The sequence below is a fragment of the Physeter macrocephalus genome, chromosome 2, assembly GCF_002837175.3.
Source record: "Physeter macrocephalus isolate SW-GA chromosome 2, ASM283717v5, whole genome shotgun sequence".
Taxonomy (NCBI): Eukaryota; Metazoa; Chordata; class Mammalia; order Artiodactyla; family Physeteridae; genus Physeter; species Physeter macrocephalus.
This window is the reverse complement of record NC_041215.1, coordinates 83498766-83519849: the sequence shown is the minus strand read 5'-3', so window position 1 is coordinate 83519849 and position 21084 is coordinate 83498766. Positions and strand designations below refer to the sequence as shown.

At 39.1% G+C, this 21084-nt stretch overlaps 1 protein-coding gene across 1 annotated transcript in view; it reads right to left on the bottom strand.

The window, feature by feature from the left end:
- Positions 1 to 13028: 13028 nt before the first annotated feature.
- The window catches only part of OSBPL6 (oxysterol binding protein like 6), a 101854-nt gene continuing 93798 nt past the window's right edge, over positions 13029 to 21084 (bottom strand). Inside the window, exons 22-24 of the mRNA XM_024122392.2 lie at positions 19644 to 19770; positions 17906 to 18028; positions 13029 to 16734 (exon numbers count right to left, since the gene is read on the bottom strand). Coding sequence (XP_023978160.1) covers positions 16626 to 16734; positions 17906 to 18028; positions 19644 to 19770 — 359 coding nt within the window. The 3' untranslated portion in view covers positions 13029 to 16625. The remainder of the gene's footprint in view (positions 16735 to 17905; positions 18029 to 19643; positions 19771 to 21084) is intronic.

Below are 21084 nucleotides of genomic sequence, written 5' to 3'. Positions count from 1 at the left end.
GACTGTTGACATCTTCAATTGCTTCTTCCTCATAGACCATAATATTTTCAACTGAGAAACTACTTTCTCGGCAAGTGCCGAGGTACTTGGTAATTTGGAGCAAATTCTAAATGGAGGATATTCTAAAATCTAACACTGTTTTTGTTGTGAAATGTGTAAAATTTCAGCACAAATATTTTCACAGGTACTGTCCCTTTGTTATCGATCCTAGTGCCTTAAGCAACAAAAAGGATTTATAAGACAAAATGTGTCCAATAAATGGTCTCTATAATTCTTTAGAAAATTTTGCCAGATTTAAATGCTGCAAAACCATTGGTTGCTCTCGTTCATTCCATTCAGATAAAAAATGTAAAGGTTCTTCTTACAAGTCCAGATGCTCCAAAGCTCAGTTAGAGAATTTAAAAGTTACATCTACATTGTTTGAGCTCTCAGCATTCAATTTGTTCAGTTCCTTCCTCGTGCTTGAAGGGATAAAATTCAGTGTCTTCCTGTTTGGAAGTTTTCTTTTCAATAATTGCAATTCACTAAAAACTTCAAAAGCTGAAGTTTTTGGCACTCTACTCATTGAATATTTAGATTAACAATTTCCAATTGATTTTGAGCAAAGTGAAACCAAAATTTAGAGAACTTGTTATAAAAATGTTTGATACCATTGCAAGATACCTAGAATGATTTACAAAGTAGTATTTCAAAGTATTACTCAAAAATATTAAAATTCAAATGATGATATATAGTAAAAGTAGAATATAACCACTGGAAAACTGAATTTTTTATTCAACATCAGTTGTGTTACAATTTTGTAATTCAGGTACTTTAACTGGGTATATATAAATATTTGTTAAATTTTTTTTAACATCTTTATTGGAGTATAACTGCTTTACAATGGTGTGTTAGTTTCTGCTTTGTAACAAAGTGAATCAGCTATACATATACATATATCCCCATATCTCCTCCCTCTTACGTCTATGCATACGTGTATCCCCATATCCTCTCCCTCTTGTGTCTCCCTCCCTCCCACCCTCCCTATCCCACCCCTCTAGGTGGTCACAAAGCACTGAGCTGATCTCCCTGTGCTATGCAGCTGCTTCCCACTAGCTATCTATTTTACATTTGTTAGTGTATATACGTCCATGCCACTCTCTCACTCCGTCCCCACTTCCCCTTCCCCCTCCCCGTGTCCTCAAGTCCATTCTCTACGTCTGCGTCTTTATTCCTGTCCTGCCCCTAGGTTCTTCAGAACCAATTTTTTTTTTAGATTCCATATAATATTTGTTAAATTTGGTAACTGTTTTATTAGTAAGATTTCTCAGCTTGTTTGAACACAATTATGAACTAGTTTTGTACTATAGCCAATTCTTTGTATATTTCTACTCTGGAGGTTTTGTAATTTATTGAGAACTGTTTTTATCACAATACTGTACCCAGCAATATTTTCATTTTCATAGCAAAGTTGAATTTTTAAACTGAATTTATAGTATCATTCACAAAAATGGGGTCAGATATTTCACTTTTGACATAATTAACTCCTAAATGCTTCACTTCAATTACACGAGTTGGATGAAAAATTGAACTACTTTTGGAATTATTTCAATTGATTTTCTATGTGAAGCATCTTATGACACTGGTATGAAGTTGTTATTATTTTGCACTATTTACAATAGCATGGAACAACCTAAGTGTCCATCGACAAATGAATGGATAAAGAAGATGTGTTACACACACACACACACACACACACACACACACACACACACTGGAATATTACTCATCCATAAAAAAGAATGAAATAATGCCATTTGCGTCAACATGGATGGACCTAGAGATTATCATACTAAATCAAGCAAGTAGAAAGACAAATACCATATGATATCACTTATATGTGGAATCTAAAATATGATACAAATGAACTTATTTACAAAACAGAAATAGACTCACAGACATAGAAAACAAATTTATGGTTACCAAAGAGGAAAGGGGGGGCGGGGGAGAGATAAATTAGGAATTTGAGATTAACATATACAAACTACTATATATAAAATAAACAACAAGGACCTACTGTATAGCACAGGGAACTATATTCAATATCTTGTAATAATCTATAACGGAAAAGAATCTGAAAAAGGATAGATGCATAGATAGATGTATAACTGATTCACTTTGCCGTATACCTGAAACATTGTAAATCAACTATACTTCAATTTTTAAAAATTGACATTATTTTAATTATATACAAAATTCCTTTGCTAATGGAGCCAACACACTAACAGCTATTGCTACATGTTAGTGTACATGTAAGAAAGTTGGACTCAATATGAGCAAAAGTAATTCAGAAGTAGATAGACGTGACCTGAATGAAAGTTATGCTTCACATAGTGATGTGAAAATGCACCTTTTGCTGCTGCGCGTGTTAAATCACTGTCTTCAGGCATGACATTCTTAAATAACAACTAACTTTTCAAGTGCATGCTGATACCTTTTCAGCAGATTTGAATCTTCTGGATTTTTTTTTTTTCATATTCTGGTTTTCATGTTAAGAGATTAAATGGACAAACGGACAATGGCCATACCATATATGACAACAGAACTCTCACACACAACCTCTGCAGCAATCAGCCCAGAACTGCCGGGACTCGGTCCATGGCTGCCAGCTTCCTCATTTTTGCCTCAATTTCCAACTCAGGACCAACCAAAGAAAGCCAAATATACTTCCCAAGCTAAATGTGTAAGATATACTGCTTCTAGTTAGCATGCCTCCATCTTCTCCATGTCAACAGTTTCCAATCCAAGCATATTTTGAAAAAATGTTTTCAATATAGAACTTTCCCACCCTCCTATCTGCCTTTGGGTTTCTGCCAAAGGCAAGTGATGGTGGCTCCCCTGCTATATTAGCAACCTCTGAATAAATAGCCTTTGCGCTCATGTGGATGGTCTTCACCTGTTTCCACAGTTTGGTCACTGATGTCATGGTGGATGAAATTACCAATGTGGATGGTAAATGTTGATAACACTTTATGCAAGTTACATATTCTTCATCAACTTTACTGAGAAACAGAAATTCAGTACTTAAGTTTTAGCCCTGGTTACTGCTATACAAATCCTTTTCTATCAACCTTTGAATTCTATGAATGATTTTTCACCTAACAGTAAAATTTTCTTCCTGGTACTGAATGGTACCTACTAATTTCTCTAAACATTGATAAGTGGTCACAGCAGAACCTGAAGAATCTGTCTCTTTATGTAACACGGCAAGAAAATTCCTATTTCATGCTTTGACCACTCATCAAGGAAAGACAACCACTTGGAATAAAGAGCCCTCACAGAGAAATGCATTAATACAATGGTTATGAGCAGTAATATACAGGTGGTAAAGGTAGTGTGGATGACAAAAAATATAGATTTACATTCTCTGTTATCATTTAGAAATGTTTTTTGAAGACTCTCACCTTGCTCGGATTTTTGCCAAGGGAAAACATGGAACAGAAAAATAAAAACCCACTATCTTTAAACATCAGTATTTTTGTTTCACTAACAGGTCATCAAAACAGAACCCACTTGCACTAGCAGAAGTGTTCAGATTTCTACTCCTGGTGGTAGACAACAGATGCCACTCACTCAGCACTAACCATTCCCAGCTCTGGCCTCAGCACAGAAGACATATTCCCTGTCAATTCCGATTTGTGTTAAGAATGTCGTTAGCCGGGTGTACAGGCATGTACTTGCTCCCAGGGAGTTTCCATAACATCTCTATATTCTCACTCTTAAATAAGAGCTTTATTTCAGATTCATACACGCTCTTTTGTGGGTGACATTTTCCTCCTGCTCCCCAAGGATGAAATTGATAAGAAGGTACCATTTTTAAAAAAAATCTCAATTGGCTCATTTAGGCAACAAGTTCACGTGCTAATGAGAATAGAAGGTGAGTTTGTTTAGAGAGGAGGGCTGAGAGAAGGATTTTATGATTGACAAACAACTGGACTTTTCCATTGAAAACAAATATTCTTCTCCTTTCAAGTTAAGTATGTTAGAGGATTCTGGTTTTCATACTGCTTTAAACCAGGGTTTAGCTGAGATAGGATTTTGTTGTTCCAAAGTCAGATCATTTTAGGCCCACCTGAAATTGCTGAAGTCATCCAGGTCATTGCACTAACATGAGTCTAAATTTAAATGATACCTTTAGTCACTCATCATTATAATAGTGACCAGATGCAGTACAGTGTGATGGAAAAACCTAGAGAAGAAGCTAGAGGCAGGCCATCTATGTGGTTTTCTATGTTCCCGCTTTCTCTGTCTTTAGAGGTATATGCCTTACTGGATGAGTCTCTGAGGAATGGAAGCAACTGATTTCCCCTCCAGTTGTTTACCTGTTGTATTTTCCCATTTAACTGAATTAATCATTTTCATGGAAACCTTTATTTTAAAAAGTTTCCAAGCAGACTTGCTTGTATGATTTTAATGTAATGAAAAAATTCAAAGTTATTTTCTTCAGATACTTTCATTTTCTTCTGTCTGCAAGCTCCAAGTGGAGCTGTATTCATTTATTCATTCAATAAATATTTCTTGCATACGTACAATACGTCAAGCGCTGTTTTAGGTAAAGATGACAGATTTATAAGAGAATCATCTTAGATGTCTCAGCTCTAGCAACTGGCTAAATATTCAATCCCATGTTGACAGCATTTAAACTTCCCCCACCTTTGCACTGTGCAACTCACCTCCTCCTGCTTTGTGAATACCACTGGGGTAGGCTGAATAATGGCCCCCGAAGATGTCCTTGTCCTATTCCTCAGAATCTGTGAATGTTACTTTAAATGGCAAAAGGGACTTTGCAGATAATTACATTAAGGATCTTGAGTTGAGGAGATTATCCTGGATTATCTGGGTGGGACTTAAATGCAATCACAGCATTCTAATAAAAGAAAGGAGGGAAATTTGACTACAGAAGCAGGGATTAGAGAGACGTGGCCACAAGCCAAAGAATGCAAACAGCCACCAGAAGCTGGAAGAGACAAGGAACAGATTCTCCCCTGGAGCTTCCAAAAGCAACCGGCCCTGTCAACATCTTGATTTTAGCCTTGTAAAGACTCATTTTGGACTTCTGGCCTCTAATATAGTAAAGAATAAATATCTTTGCATTAAGTCATTAAGTCTGTGGTAACTTGTTAAAGCACCAGTAAGAAACTAATACAGGTACAGGCCTCAGTTGAGTATAATTGTACTTTACAGAAGTGGCGTCTAGGATGTATCCAAAAGCACTAATGTCATCCATGAGATAGCAGTTTTGCAAATTTCCCCCATTGACTAGAAAAAAAGGAAAATTTCTTCTTTATGGTTCCTCACATCTACTGAGAAGGCAGTACAATGTGGGACGGCACTTTGGGGATAGACAAGCTTTTCCAGAATTTGTCAAATTTGAAGCGCGCATAATATACCTGCATGGATTTGTTGTCAAGATTTGTCCCAGATGCTAACAAATGAAAGATAAAGCATCTAAATCAATAACCTCAGGGCTTCTGTTGACCTGCAACTCACCGGCCTGCAAGCCCTGTACTTGTCCAGACTCAAGGCAGAAGGGAGAGCAGGAGTCAGAGACAGAGACACCAGTGGCTTAGTGGACGGGGGTTGGTGCGGGGGGTTGCTTACCTGCCTCAAGCGACGTCTCCGAGGGACCCGCCACCGTGTGCGCAGGTAGCAGCCATCTTTGCTCCCAGAGGGTGGGGGGAGGTTGCCTGTTATAGGCGGAATTGACGTCAGCTTGGCTCATCGGTTACCAGGGAAACTAGCAGAGGAACCTGCCCCTCACCACGCCTTTGATAAGCTCTCCAGGTGCAGAGGCTCTGATCTAAAAACAATCACTAGCTGGGGCCTGGGGCAAGTGTGTAGGAAGGTCAGTCAGGTGAGTTGGGTGTAGGTGAAGCAGACATTGGTGGAGCAGGGGATGGACTGAGAGCAAGAGTACAGCCATCTTGAGAGGCCTGATCATACAGATTCTCACATAATACTAGCTTTAGACAATTTCACCAATTCTGCTAGACTGTGGAAAAACATCTTTTGCCCTGAACAAAATAAAAAAGTTTGGAATGTTTCACTAAGTATCGTGAACTATCTGGCAAAATTGTGAGGAATTTAGAAAATAGCTGACCTCTTGGGGCTGATACCATGAATCTGAACATTACTGATGGAAGAAACCACGCTGGGAATGCCATCCTCCTGTGTGGCCACCTAGGTAGGTGCCTGCATATGCAGGTACCTCTTAGAAGTAAATGTACAAAATCTAAAGGCTGGTGCACACCTACATTGGTGACACAAGTGATGGTATTTAAAAGCATCACTGAGACCCAGTCTTGGTTTTGTTACCGACAAGGGTCCTTGGACTTATTAATCAATAGAAATTGATAAGAGGCCAGACAAGGAATTCAGGCAAGGCTTTACTGGGACTTGTGCTGTAGGATGAAGGAGTGAAAACAAGGAACAGGTGCCCTGGCTCACTCCCTGAAGGGGGCCCACCTGGTTCCTTAACGGGATGAGGGTGGGGACAGATAGGTGGGTTGGTCCAGAGGCGCGGCTTAGGTAGTCCGCCTACCCCCTTGGTGGTGCTGTGAGCAGGGATCATTCGCAGTACCTGGCTTTTGTTCCCCACACCTCAGAAGTGGCAGTTGGTGTTTGGCCTTTTTGTATGTCTTTGTTCATAATTTGCCCCAACTGTGCATGCAGGCAGTTAGTTTTAGTCCCTTATAGTTTCTTTGTATTCTGTTGCTGCAGGAGACATTTGTCCAGGTGGAGGCATTCCAGTAAAGGGTCCCAGGTCCCAGGTCCAAGCCCATCTCAGTTTGAACATCATTTGCCCAGAATTGTAGCAGGGTTAATGAAGAAGCTTCTTCTGTCATTTTCCTTTACTCTGTACATCAAGGATAAATGCTTTTGGAATACTTTAGAGAATTAACCACAGAGACCTCACAAAATGACTAGCACAATTTGAGAGTATATTAATTACATAAATATAAATGTACTTTATTCTACATGGGGGAAAAAAGACTAGAGGAAGATTTATTAATAGAGGGTTTAAAAGACAATTTTAAGAAAGGCAAGGGCTTCCCTGGTGGCGCAGTGGTTGAGAGTCCGCCTGTCGATGCAGGGGACACGGGTTCGTGCCCCGGTCTGGGAGGATCCTACATGCCGCGGAGCGGCTGGGTCCGTGAGCCATGGCCGCTGAGCCTGCGCGTCCGGAGCCTGTGCTCCGCAACAGGAGAGGCCACAACGGTGAGAGGCCCGCGTACCGCAAAAAAAAAAAAAAAAGAAAAAGGCAAGAAGCTTAAAAAAATATCAACCAAAAAGTATGGTGATAGCCTAGAGAAAATTCTGAGAAATGCAGTGGAGAATTAAGCCTTTAGTGGGGAGAGACTTTGGGAAGAAAGGTTGAATGTAAGGTGGTTTCAATTTTTGGAAAGAAAAATTCTCATTCTCATATTTGTCTTCCTAAATTTCTACAGATAATGACCGGAGTTTGAAGGGTGGTTTAAAATACTGAGTTGTTAGCACCTGGGAAGTAAACTTTTGGTAAACTTAAAAACCATGGACAATTTCAGGAGTAATTAGGAAGTGCTGAGCGTGATCACTGGTTTTTATCCTCAAGTACTTGGCACTTGGATGACCTTGTTTCAGACTTGAGAGCTTCCTGGTAGGAATTTATTTTTGTAATTTTCACTTTTTCCCCCCCAAATTTAGGAAGCCCATCAAACCCATTGTTTAAAGGAAAGAACAGCCCTGCTAGCTGAGCCTACACAGAAAGGAAGCAGCCGCCTCAGGCATGCAGCTGTTGACACTGCACAGCTACCCGGCAGCGGCGGCCAGAGAGGCCTCCGCAGTTCCGAGTCAGGCCAACCAATGGCCGTCAACATTCAACCCTCACTCTCTGACGGCTTTCCCTCTGAGCAGATGAGCTATCACAAACTCAGTTGTATTTGTCCCAGTGTGCCATCCAAATTTTGTACCCAGGAAGCTAAAACTAAACCAAGAAATGACTACCTACAAGCCAGCAATAGTGTAATGTAACTGGGGCTATGGGCACTCATAAGAGGTTAATTCTATGACATGACTTTGTAATTGGACTAGGGAACTGACTTATGGTAGCTGTGATTATATAATCACAGACTATGCAAATAAAAGTTTCATCTACTGTGTCCCTTTGCTTCTTATTTTCAATTTGCTTTCCAGTTGCTTTATTACATACAGCAAGGAGCAGGGCATTTCTTTGACATCTTGAGTTCTTATCATTTTCTCAGTCTTTCTCTCCCTCTCTTTCCCTCTCTCCCTCCACCCTCTGTCCATCTAAGCTAAGAAGTTCTATTGTATATACTTTTCAGAAAAGGACACAAGACAGAAGGATTTCTTTGTGCAGTCCTGCCACTCACATCAAAGCTTCTTAGAATAATACTAGGAACACATTTCCAGGAGGGGATATGAGAAGATCATCTCCGTGATTGGACAGTGTTGGGGTGAGGCTGTGCACCACCCTATAAATTCACCAGAGTGGACCAGGCTGTTGAAAGGCACCAGGGCCTATGTGTTTAACATATTCCAGCAGGATTAAAATAGGTCGACTGTCAATATTTGTTTTAGAAGAAACTGATTTGGGGATTCTAGTGACCCAAACGTTTGGTATATTGCTTTCTTTGACACTGCCTCTGAAATTATTTCTTCCTACACTTCTTTATAAGAAATTAGAGACGTGGAGCTCAAGACTGATAAATCCTGTACTTACAATGCATACAAAGACAAGGATACACTATTACTACTTTATTGGAAGTGCTTTCACTTGTGAAAGAAAATATTCCCTATGAAAACTCTTTCTGAAGGGAGAACTTGGATGAGCGAAAGCTAACCCTTAGGGGCTTTCGCCAGAAACCAGCCATGGAAAACCCTGATCTGTGCGATATTGGGTTTCCTGCAGTCCTCATGAACTACAGCTTTACTCCTATAATCTAGAAACAAATAGAAAACTGAAACCAGCTCTGAGTCTTTTAATATAAATATGTTCAAAATTCAGAGAAAAGTCTTCTGTGTTCTGGTGATTTGAAAACAGATTGTTATTACATGAAAAAAGAGCTGGAAATGTAGTCAGAATAAGCACTCAATCTTCTTTACATGCTACTTGAAGTCTCGCTAGAGGTAAAAATATTTACTACTTCCGTGGAAAGGTCATTAGAACATACTCTTCATAAAAAACAAGCCTCTTCATATAGTTTATTTAAAATTTACTGTTTTCTGTGCTCTTACAAATGTAACGTTCTAGTATACAACATTCATTGAAGAGTACAACTCTTATTTTGAGGTGGCACAGAATCGACATTTTTTTCCAGTGGATAATTACTCTTTCATTAGGAAATTTAACTACAAGCTATTTTTCTGTAGAAAGTTGCTTGAAATTCTATCACTAATATATGATAAAATTTAATTTTTCTATCTCAAAATGACCATATGCAAATGAACATTACATGACTAATGCCTTTATACCTTCAATTATAAGCAGAGTAATTTCACAGTGAAGTTTTTTCCAATGAAAAGTTTAAAATATATTATTTTCAGGGAAGAAGCTGATCTGGATAAAAGAATTTGTGGCTAGACCTCATTATAAAAATATCAGTCAGGTGATCAAAGCATGTTTTGCCACAGAATTTCCCTGTGGCTTCCACCTGCCAGGCCCCATTAGCCAATTAAAAAAATCCTCTTCTTAGGAAGGGGGGTGGGGGAGGGAAGGATTGGGAGTGTGGGATTAGCAGATGTAAACTATTATGTATAAGATGGATAAACAACAAGGTCCTACTGTATAGCACAGGGAATTATATTCAATATCCTGTGATAAACCATAATGGAAAAGAATACGAAAAAAGAATATATATGTATAACTGAGTCACTTTGTTGTACAGCAGAAGTTAAACACAACATTGTAAATCAACTACACTTCAATAAAATTTAAAAAATAAATAAATAAGGCATTCCTTGGTGGTCCAGTGGTTAGGGCTCTGAGCTTCCACTGTAGGGGGCATGGGTTCGATCCCTGGTCAGGGAACTAAAATCCCACATGCCATGCAGCGCCGCCAAAGAAAATTAAAAACAAAACAAAACTCCCCTTGGAGACATAGACCAGGTGTAAATGGGAGTGGAAGGTGGGGTAGGGGAGGTTGACCCTTGGCTTTGAAGAGTAAATTCTGGTTGCGTGGGCTGGTTAGATGCCTCCAGAACACACTTGTAGGGCTCTGGATTAACACAATCTCATCTTGTAGGTTTCAGAGTTCTGCCCTCCCCACTCTTTACCTTCATATGACAACCCTGGCAAAGGGACAGAAGTCACAAAAGTGAGGAGAAGCCACACATGGCAGAGTGAGTCACAAGTTACTGAGTTCTAGGCAGTTTCCGGCTCTTGAATTAGACTTTCTTGGCGACTAGTTGAATGTCACTATGAGAAAAACAACAAACAGGGGCGAGGGAGTGGGACGTTAGGCCAGCGCACCCTCATTGGAGGGTCCCCGTCAGCCGCAAGATTCCCTGGGGGCTGAGGGTGCTTGTTAAAACGCGGATTCTTGGTCCACACCCTAGATGTATGGGCTCAGTCTTTCAAGGGAAGGTCAGGAATCTGCGCGTAAACCAACATCCAAGATAATAACTTGGCCCCCTGGGATCGATCCATCCACCCACCCCCAAGGAGCATGATGCCCCCCCCCCCCACTTAGAGAATCTACTTTTCTTTCCTAGATTCCATTTCTCTTTTATTCATTCTTGCCTTTTCTCTTCATTCGCATTTAATGTCAATCATGCTGTATTTGACAGTCTCTGGGAAGGTTTGACTTTTGAGCCACAGGCTTTTGGGGGGCAGGATATAAAGAATAAGCTTTCAACTTGCACAGTAGCCTATGGCAGGAAGTTCACTGGATTCCAGGCACTTCACTTCCATTTCTTTTTCAAAATTAGGTTTAGCAACTTTATTTCCAGATGGGGAGTGAGAAGATTTTAAGAGACGGAAAAGCAGCCTTCCTGAGTACTGGAAGTTTCAAATGTTTGTGACCTAAAAGTGGGGCTGGGGAGGCCAACAATACGTAACTCAGCGTAGGCTACTTCCCTTCTCTTCCTCATCAACATGACGTTATTTCAAGAGCCGTCATTCTGGATTCCCACGGCTCTGTCAGGTATTCTTTCATTACAAACAAGAGAAAACCAGTTCCCAGGGCTTCCTCAGCACGGCCGGCAAGTTCAGTGTTACCATTATTTTGGACCCCTAAAAGACGGAAATGAATTAATTAACTTACGTGGCTATTTTGATGTGAAAAATAGTTCATTGTTTTCTAAGTATTTCAAATCTAAAGTTTTTACTGGGTTACCAAACCTAGGACTTAATGAGCATCTCTTGCAATATATTATTATTTGATGGTGGATACTGGGGTAGGGGCATGGGAGGGGTTTGGAGGCATACTTCTACTATATGCATACAGCCTTCTAGAAAAATTCCATATGCAATTAATACAAGAAAATACACAGATTTTGAAAAGTGATGAAAGCTGATCAATGATTGCCTCGGGGTGAAGGATGGGGAGGGGGAGGAGAGAGTGATTAGAAAGGGGCAGAGGAAACGATTGGTGATGATGGATATGTCCACTATTGTAATCGTGGTGCTGGTGTCAAGAGTATATGCATATTTCAAAATGTATCACATTGTACAGTTCAGATATGTAAAGTTTATTGTATGTCAGTGACACCTCAATAAAACTTTAAAAATAAGCTTGAAATGACTGAAAAAAAAAGTTTCTAGCAGCCACATTATTTCCTAAAGAAATAACTGAATGAAGATAATTAAAGGGGGTGGGGAGTTGCTACCTAGGATAAAAGAAGTGATAGTTTTAGCATTATTCTGTCTTTAACAGTGTTAAGTTGTGCTTACCCCATTAACTAAGAGTAAGAAGAAACAGGTAGAACTCAAATAGGATTATACTTTGCTTTATGAAAACTTGATATTCCTCTTTCCAAAATTGCCCTAATTTATATTTAAAAGGAAGAAATGATAGAAAAAAAATTTTTTGCAGAAAATAAAAGCATTCCTTTTTTATGTTTTTTCCTACCAATCTGGAGATACCGAGGAAACTAATAATACATAATTATGGGGTCATTTTTAATCCACGAACATTTAATAGTGTTCCACGGAGCTAAATGCAGTGGTTCTAATATTGATATACTACCCTGCAACTGTGCATAAATGTTGCATATTTTATAAACACTCAATGACATAGTGCAAAAGAATAGACACGTGTATCCCTGCCCCTCACCATTTCAGGACCAGAGGGAAAGAGAAAATGAATCAAGTAAGATAGTTGTTTTGGAAAACAAAAGTATGCATATGACTGACAGGCCTGTAAGCTGGAAATTATGGGGTATTTTAAGTAACCCATGAGAAATAATGACTTAATTTTTTTAAAAGCCAATTAAAAACCAGCAAAATCCGAGAGTAAATTTGCACCCTGGGTAGCAGCATACTGCCACCTGTAAGCTGCCTTAATCATGGGGCTCATTTGCTTAAGATGTTGGGAATGCTGACTCAGCACAGCAATTTTTGAAAAATTCATTCTTTAGATATCATTTTGGAAAAATTAAAGCTAGTCCTTTCTTAAACAATTTGCCATTTTCTCTAATAGCGAAGGCTGCAGCAAAGGTTTAACAATTCAGTCATAAATGTATGTTCTTACAATTATGTATTAAAGTCAGGTTTAACAGAATGATTCATGTGATATATATTTTAGATGTATCAATTTCACAAAAGAAATTCAATTAAAACTTAGAGAGTCTAATCCTAGTTTGATAAGCACTATTTCTAAATGACTGGGAAGCTTTTTGGAAAAAAAAAGGAAAAAAAAAACAAACCCAAACATTTTAATACTAGCTCCAATGACATTTTTTCCATCTCTCCTCCAAAAGAATATTTCTAGAGCACAAAATAGATTCATAATTGTTTAATTAGATACATTTTATATATCCTGAACATAACGGTTCCCATAGAAATAAATATTTTGTACACAAACTTCATTTACTTTGCCACAATCATAATATACCAACTGGAGTCAAGTGCAAACATTTATTACAACCCCTGGTGTGTGAGGAGCTCTGCTCCCACACTTCATTATCTGGATGACAGAGAACAAGATTAGACAAAATGGATAATCCACAAGGTACTAACAAAATGTACTTTCGATTATGATTATAAACCCTTCTCCAGCCAAGGCTGTAATCAGAACTAAGCAAAACAGTCGGATCAGTTTCCTCTTTAACTCCGCCCTCCAGTGCTCCTTGGGGGCAGGACTTAACGTAATGATTGATTAGTGGAATCGCTAGAAGTCCTGGGGTCAGAATAAGGAAGAGGAGCAAAAGGTTTAGAAAATCGACAACATGGCATCTCTTGTATGAAAAACTCCTTGGTTTCTCTTACCAAAATACATTTGGTAGTTTTTATGTCACATATAATTGATATGTAATATTAAAAGGTATCTCAAATGAGGTTTATTTTTACGACTGCCTGGAATTTAAAGTAACCCATGAAAAATAATGACTTAATTAAACCCAATAAAATAACAGTAAAATCTGAGAGTAAATTTGCACCCTGGGTAGCAGCATATGGAAGCAAAATAATCAGTTTCAGGTCGGCCTCTATGCATTGCTGTTGTGTGCCATCGATCTGTTCTGCCTAGCCACATCCGTAGGACCATCATCACTTACTGCTTTCCTTAATGACCAGCTCAAAAACATGAAGGAGCTTACAGTAAATCACAGGGGAGGTATAAAGATATATTAAGTCCACTTCTATCCTAGATTGCTTTAGGGGAAAAAAAAATGCCCCTGAAATAAAAAGGTTTATATAAAATTCTAAGAAATAAGTCATGTTTTATCAAGAATGACCTAATATCTATTCTATCCTTTTGCTGTTTAAACTAGTCTCAAAAGCCCCCAAATTATGCAGATGAAAATTCTGAACAGAATAAGTGTCACAATTCTGTAACCATCAAATAAATAAAAAGTGAGAAAGAAATAGGGGATGGGGCCATTTCATTGGTATGAATGTTTGATGGGGAGATTTGTGAATCAGGTATTACAGGAGCGTTACCTAAAACTTGATTGCTCACTTGAACTGGAATTTTAATCGGGATATCAGAATCTCAAAATAAATTATAAATCTGGGATATTATAAAGAATGTGGTGATTTTAATTAATTTGACACTCTTCTCATTCTCATCTTGAAATCCTAGTCAGTTTCAGGTTAGCTCTGACCAACATTCACCTACCTGATTTGAATGTTTAACTTATTAGGTAGTAAAGGTCCATTCTACTAGTTATTATTCTCTTTCTTAATTAAAACTCCCTGCGAGGTACAGTAGTTGCTTCCCTCCTGGGTCCTCTTCCAGCTGCCTGATTGATATTATCGTTGGTCACCTGGTGCCTTACCTTCCTACTCGTAGTTTCTTCCTATTTGTAGTATCTTTATTTGCAGAATTCTTTCCTTATCTTTAGGCTAAAATCTGGAGACTCTTCAGGGAAGTGCTAGTAGGTACAGACAAGAAGCACTGTAAATAGTATCTAAAGTTTTACCAATCATGGGAGAACATACTTCTCTGAGGAAGTCAACAAAATTCTAATTAAATTCTAATTAAAATTAAAGGCATATATCTCAGGATGCAGTTAAAAGAACGTCAAGATGAATGAGCAGAAAAAGAATTGATAATAAGGGAAATTTTACTACTATGGGGGAAGGCACCCAAGACTTAAAATAGGAATTAAAGACATTGAGACACCGAGGGAGGGTGTTGCTTACATGCTCAGAGCTAGTGATGGATTAGGGAGTTTGCTTGACAATTAAATTTCATTCTAAACCAGTGCATGCTGTACATATAACGTATGGACTAAGATAAAAGGAGGAATGAGTTTCAGGATAACTAAAACTTGCTCCACCTAGTGGAGACTTCAGAGTTTTCCCTTATGCTCTCAGCAGTCTTGGTTTGATAGTGGAATAGCCATTATTAGGAATGCTGAGTGGGAGAAACAACACTAAAATCAACACCTCATAACAAAATGTAAGATGTTAGTAACCTTGCTATCAGAGCTTAAAATAACACGTAAAATCTGATGGTAAGAGTCTAAGAATAAAAACGTAACAGAATAAAATATACGTGATTTTATAATTCTCTAGGAAAATCTCTAAAGAGATTTTTAAAAAATATATATATATAAGCATTTAAATAGTTATCTATGTGCAGAACTCAGGAATACTGATGCAAGTTACTACAAAAGCCTCTATATATTAGTGGAGGAAAAAACAAATCCTGAAGTACTCAAAACACATTTCTGTCCCTCACCTCCCCCCATTTTTGTTGGGATGGATAAATTCCTTAGCTTAAGTTTTATATCTCTGCCAACAGCAAAGTAAATGTTTAATATGTGGCCATGTATCATACAGAAACACTTGATGAGAATATGAAATATGAATTTGCATAGAACTCATTTAAACATTGCAAATAAGCTTCTAGTGGTCTCGCTTCTGTTCCCAGTGGAATTCCAACAGTGCCAATGGGTTGGGCACAGGATAGATGTGGGTTACACTGTGTTTCACTCAAAATTAGTTATGTTTACAGTACTCCTAAGCCCACAAATTCCATATGCTTTTGGTTATTTCCTTCCGAAGTTTTAACACTGATGCCGAGTGTTCAAATCAAATACGGATATTGCCAAATAATAGGGCACACTGGGAGGTCAGGGGGAAGAGGGATGGTTTATTAGCTGTACGCAGGACAGGAAACTGACGAGCAACTGAATACAGAGATCTACTTAGCACAGCTTTTCCTTCTTGCCCTTCAGACATATGATACAGTAACCAATATATCAAAGTAAAGCACATGTTGTTTACTTTTTTCAATCCATTTGAGTTAGTCTCATAATTCTTCTGATCCCAGAAAGTGAATCATGCCATGATTCAAAAGATCTGTCCTTCACATAAACCTAGGAGCACACATTTAAAAAATGATTTATTGTGTATCTTTGCATTTCTTAAGGCATGAACAATGGCGTACAGATGGAACAGGTTCTGAGAAGCATCACGATGTCAAAAAAGCATCATCTTTTTTGACAAGGCCAGCACAAGTACACCACATCAAACAGACACACTCGACATCTGAGCTGACTGCTGTGGCCCAAGAGCTCCTGCAATGAGGGGATGGCGCTTCCAGAAAAGGACCAAATGCGTGGTTCATGTGTCATGTTGCTTTAAACTCTCTGGATCAGCTTTAAGCACCAGTTACAGTTTGTTTTTCTTTATAGACTCTTCAGACCTCAGATTTTATATTCTGCTCCTTTTATTCTGCTTTTCGAGGAGAGTGTGGATGTTTTTTAAGGAATATGGTTGCAGCAAAACAGAAAGGATGTGAAAGTGGTTAGGGGCCTTGTCTAATGCACTTCTGAAAGTCCATTATAAAGATGAATAGAAAAGCAAATGGTCGGTTTTCAGTCGACCCAGAAACCACGCGGAGCTCTAAGAAACATAATTGTGCATAGTTATTTATTCATTCAGAGCGTGTTATGTTGGCTAGCTCTATATTCCCAGTTTACCAAAGAACAGGGCTGTCTACTTTGCTAAACCCAGGGTCCTTTCGCAGCTCCCAGTAGGTGTCGTTAGAAACCCAGGCTTCTCTTTGATTGGCATCAATCACTTTTCTGTGAAAGTATAAAAATCAACATTAGACACAAATCTCATTCAGGTAACCTGATAATTGGACCCTCTCCTGTAGATAAGACGTGTACATATAAGCAGTACTTGGTAAGCCAGTGAGCATCCTATCTGCTGATTGATGATTTGACTATTTTGACTAGAAATAAACTCACTTTTGTTGTGAAATGTTTTAAATGGAAGTGGGTAGGGTCATGGGGAGAGGGGCTAAGGGCGGGAATAAATGACCTCAAGGCAGGACTAGAAAGTGAAGTGGCCCAAACAGGGACTTCTCTGGTGGTCCAGTGATTAAGACTCCATGTTTCCAAAGCAGAGGGTGCAGGTTCAATCCCTGGCTGGGGAAACTAAGATCCTACATGCCGTGCAGCGTGGCCAAAAAAAAAAAAAAGTAAAGTGGCCCAAACAAAGCACGTACAAACCTTGTAACTAGAACTTCAGACCCCAGACCCACAAGAATTTTCTCTGCTTCACTTGTGGGGAAAGTATGCAACCTCATTAGCTGTAAGAGCCTCCTCAGGGTCCACGCCCAATGAGGGCACTTTCAACATCTAAAGGGCAAGACTGCATTTCTGCTCCAGCGCAGCCAGGAGATGGCAACTAGAAAGGGTATGAGGTTATTCTGAGCTGATCTGTCCTGGCTCTGAAGGGCAACAGATGGGTCTGGAAACTACAGCTTAGTCTGTGTGATGTATCCTGCAAATAATCCTGTAATAATCACCCACGATCACACCACAGAAGGATCAAATCTGAACGGATATAAGCTCCATGTGATAGAAATAAAATTAAATACTAAGGAAGCCAGTATGACCTTGTGGGCAGTGGGGTCCCACCTTATCTCTGGGTGAGGGAGTGGGAACAAGTTTCTACCATTCGAAAGGGTGTAGCTGGAGGACAAAGAGTCTTCTGGGCAAGACCCTCACTCTCTATTGCTGTCCATGAAAGGAAAAGAGATGTCGAGGAAAATTTATTTTTATGGTTACAAACTTTTCACAAGACCAAAATCTGATTCAGTATTTTCACTGGCAAAACCAGTGATGAAAATCAGTTTAATTTTCCAGCTCGAAGTTTCCTGGACATAAAACTATCCCTCATTTTCTTTTTACCTGGAGTTTTTCATTGCTTGTGGCAACCATTTGCAAAACATGAAAACTGACTTACTTAAAAAATTTTGGTGTATGTTCAAGGTTGTTATCTTCCATGTATCGTCTTCGAGATCTCTGGAGTTCCTCTACTCTTTGCTTCTCTGCTGCTGCAGCTTCTAAATTTCCTTCTTCCAAAAATCTAAGCAGAAAGCAGTTTATCTTTTAATACGTTACCTTCTTCTCTGAGAACAAAATAATCTCATTTGCATAAACTTCAATTCTGGTTGCTGGGAACATAACACAGTGAACAGTAATGCTCTGATTACGTCCCTTCGCCCCTTCCCCAGGCCACACTCTCTCCGTCTGCCATCAGCTAATATACTTTCTGTGTATGTGAACTGAATTATTGAATTCAGCAATAAAATGGGAGTGAAAAGTAAGAGGTTGGCTTTGAAGACTTTTCTGTGCTGTCTAGGGTTCCACAACTTGAGATTTTCAGGTTGACTAGAGAGTCTGGGGTTAGGACATCATGAAGTCCCCGGCTGTGCTCCTTTTCCATGTTATCATAAAGCACTTGTTAAAGGCCACAACACGGAGGATGGTACTTGACTGTTCTCCAGCTACTTTTAGAACAGATTGAGAGGGAAGGAGTTTTCCTGTTTTACTGGAGAGAGTAAAACTGATGAAAAATGATAAGGTAACAGTTGGGGGAAATTACAAAAGGCCACAGAAAGGAAATGAATAGTAAATGAAATTCAGAAAGGGAATACTGAAATAGAATTGAGAAGAAAAAAAAGCAGACCCAATGGTGATTTGCAAATATTTAAATTCCAAAATGAGAGCAAAGAACAGGTATACAATATGATACACACTGTACAGGAAGCTTACTGATAAGTTTGAATGTCAAATAGTGAGACTGCATGTTCTAGAGAAAGAGGGGGGAATATGAGGGAAGTAAATAGTAGAACATTCAATACTGGGAACATTTTGGCGGAAGACAGATAAAGCCACAAAGACACTGGGAACAGAAAATGATCTTGGATACAATTTGTATGACATATAGAATTCTTGTAAGAAGTAAAACTAATTCTGTAGGAATGGACAACATGAGTACAGAACAATGTAAGAATAATTTTAAAAAAAAGAATCAGAAGGTATTAAAGGTACTGTATTTTGAGTATATCTCACACCCCAGGGGATCAAAAACATGTTGGGAAAACTCCACACTTTGACTCAAAGTATTTCTAGGTACCCCTGTATCTTATCCTCTTATTCTTCACTGAAATGGATAAAGGGGATCAACTGTATGGTGATGGACAGAAAGGAAATTTTGGGTATACACAGGTATACAGGAGTAGAAATATAATGTTGCATACATGAAAATTATATAATGTTACTATATATGTAATGTTATAACTATATAATGTAACACCAATGTTACTTCAATAAAAAATTAAAAAAAAAAGATAGTCCATGTTATAGAGTAATAGAACTATAGAAGTACAAACACTGAGGTGAGGAGTAATTGTGTGAAGAGTTCAATAATTTGCAGACCTTTGGTAAATTGGTGGGGGGGCAATTTTGTTAAAAAACATCTGTGTTACCTTCTGCGGGGAACTTTTGTTGAGCTAATCTTCTATTATGATCATCCTCTGAATGCTCTTTACCTAGGTAGAAGACTCAGCTATTACTGAGTGAATAAGGGAATGAATGATTCAACGAATAAATAAATGATGGTGGCGAAAGTCTTGATGACTTCTGTAAGCACCATGCCATGACCTAGTGTTCATTTTAAATACCACTGCCCTGCTCACCTCTGATCTGGCCGGAAACGGGCATCTGTTGGTGGAAGGAGATCTTTTAGTACAGGATCTAACTCATTAAGCTCAATAGCGAACCTTGTGAAGCCATAGTAGAGCTCATAGTTGGTCGGCATGGAACCTGGAATGAGGCCAAGGAACAACTGTGAGAGGCAAAGAGGCTTACAGAACATGCAGAAGCTGACTTAACTCGGGTGCTTAATTAATACTCACATTAACATCAAATTTATAGTCATAAACATTAGATTACAATTTTTTTAAAGGATTAATGATTATTTGCACACTTAATTTAAGACACTGGGTAGGTAATATCTTCACCCTCCTCTCAAATAACTTGAAGATCACCACTTTCCAATGTAAATGCTATTCTTATTCCCTGACGAGTTAGATATTACTGTTAATTTTGCAGTCATTGTTTGTTTAGATATACCCACATATACCCAGTATGGTTGCTCACTGTTCCTTCTTGTATCTCTGACCTTTTACGTGGGATAATAAAGGTGCATCTTTTGGAAATTCATTTAGCAAGGATCTGTTCATGGTAAATATTGGTTTCTTTCTCTATAAATGTTGATATTTAATCATAGTTTTTTTGTTTTGTTTTGTTTTGTTTTTTTGCGGTACACAGGCCTCTCACTGTTGTGGCCTCTCCCGTTGCGGAGCACAGGCTCAGCGGCCATGGCTCATGGGCCTATCCGCTCCGTGGCATGTGGGATCTTCCCGGACTGGGGCACGAACCCGTGTCCCCTACATCGGCAGGCGGACTTGCAACCACTGCATCACCAGGGAAGCCCTTAATCATAGTTTTGAAAGAGGCCTCTTATTTCTTGAAATACCAAGTGCTCTTATTTTCAGAGTGTGGTAAGTCTTACTCTGCCTGGGTTCCTTTTGTGTTTTGTGATTTTTGACTGTGAGCTCTTGTCCCTTGGATCTTCATCTGTGGGAATTCTTAAGGCCTGGGATCAAGTTGGTTTTTTTGGCCGTGCTGCGTGCCATGCAGGATCTTAGTTCCCCAACCAGGGATCAACCCTGCTCCCCCTGCACTGAAAGTGCAGAGTCCTAACCACTGGACCTCCAGGGAAGTCCCTACAAATTTTTTAAGTGAACTAAATTGGTTTTATTTTGCTAAATGGGAAACTTTATGTTGATTATCAGAACTGATAGATTCATATATTTAATAAAATCCAGCTTTTAAAATAAAACTTTGTACATACAGTAGTCTTCACTGGCTAATTTTTCTCTCAAATACCCAACTGGGTAACTAAATGCTTGGGTGACTAACTATGAGCATTAAGATTTCACCAAAGGGGCTTCCCTGGTGGCGCAGTGGTTGAGAGTCCGCCTGCCGATGCAGGGGACACGGGTTCATGCCCTGGTCCGGGAGGATCCCACATGCCGCGGACCGGCTGGGCCTGTGAGCCATGGCCGCTGAGCC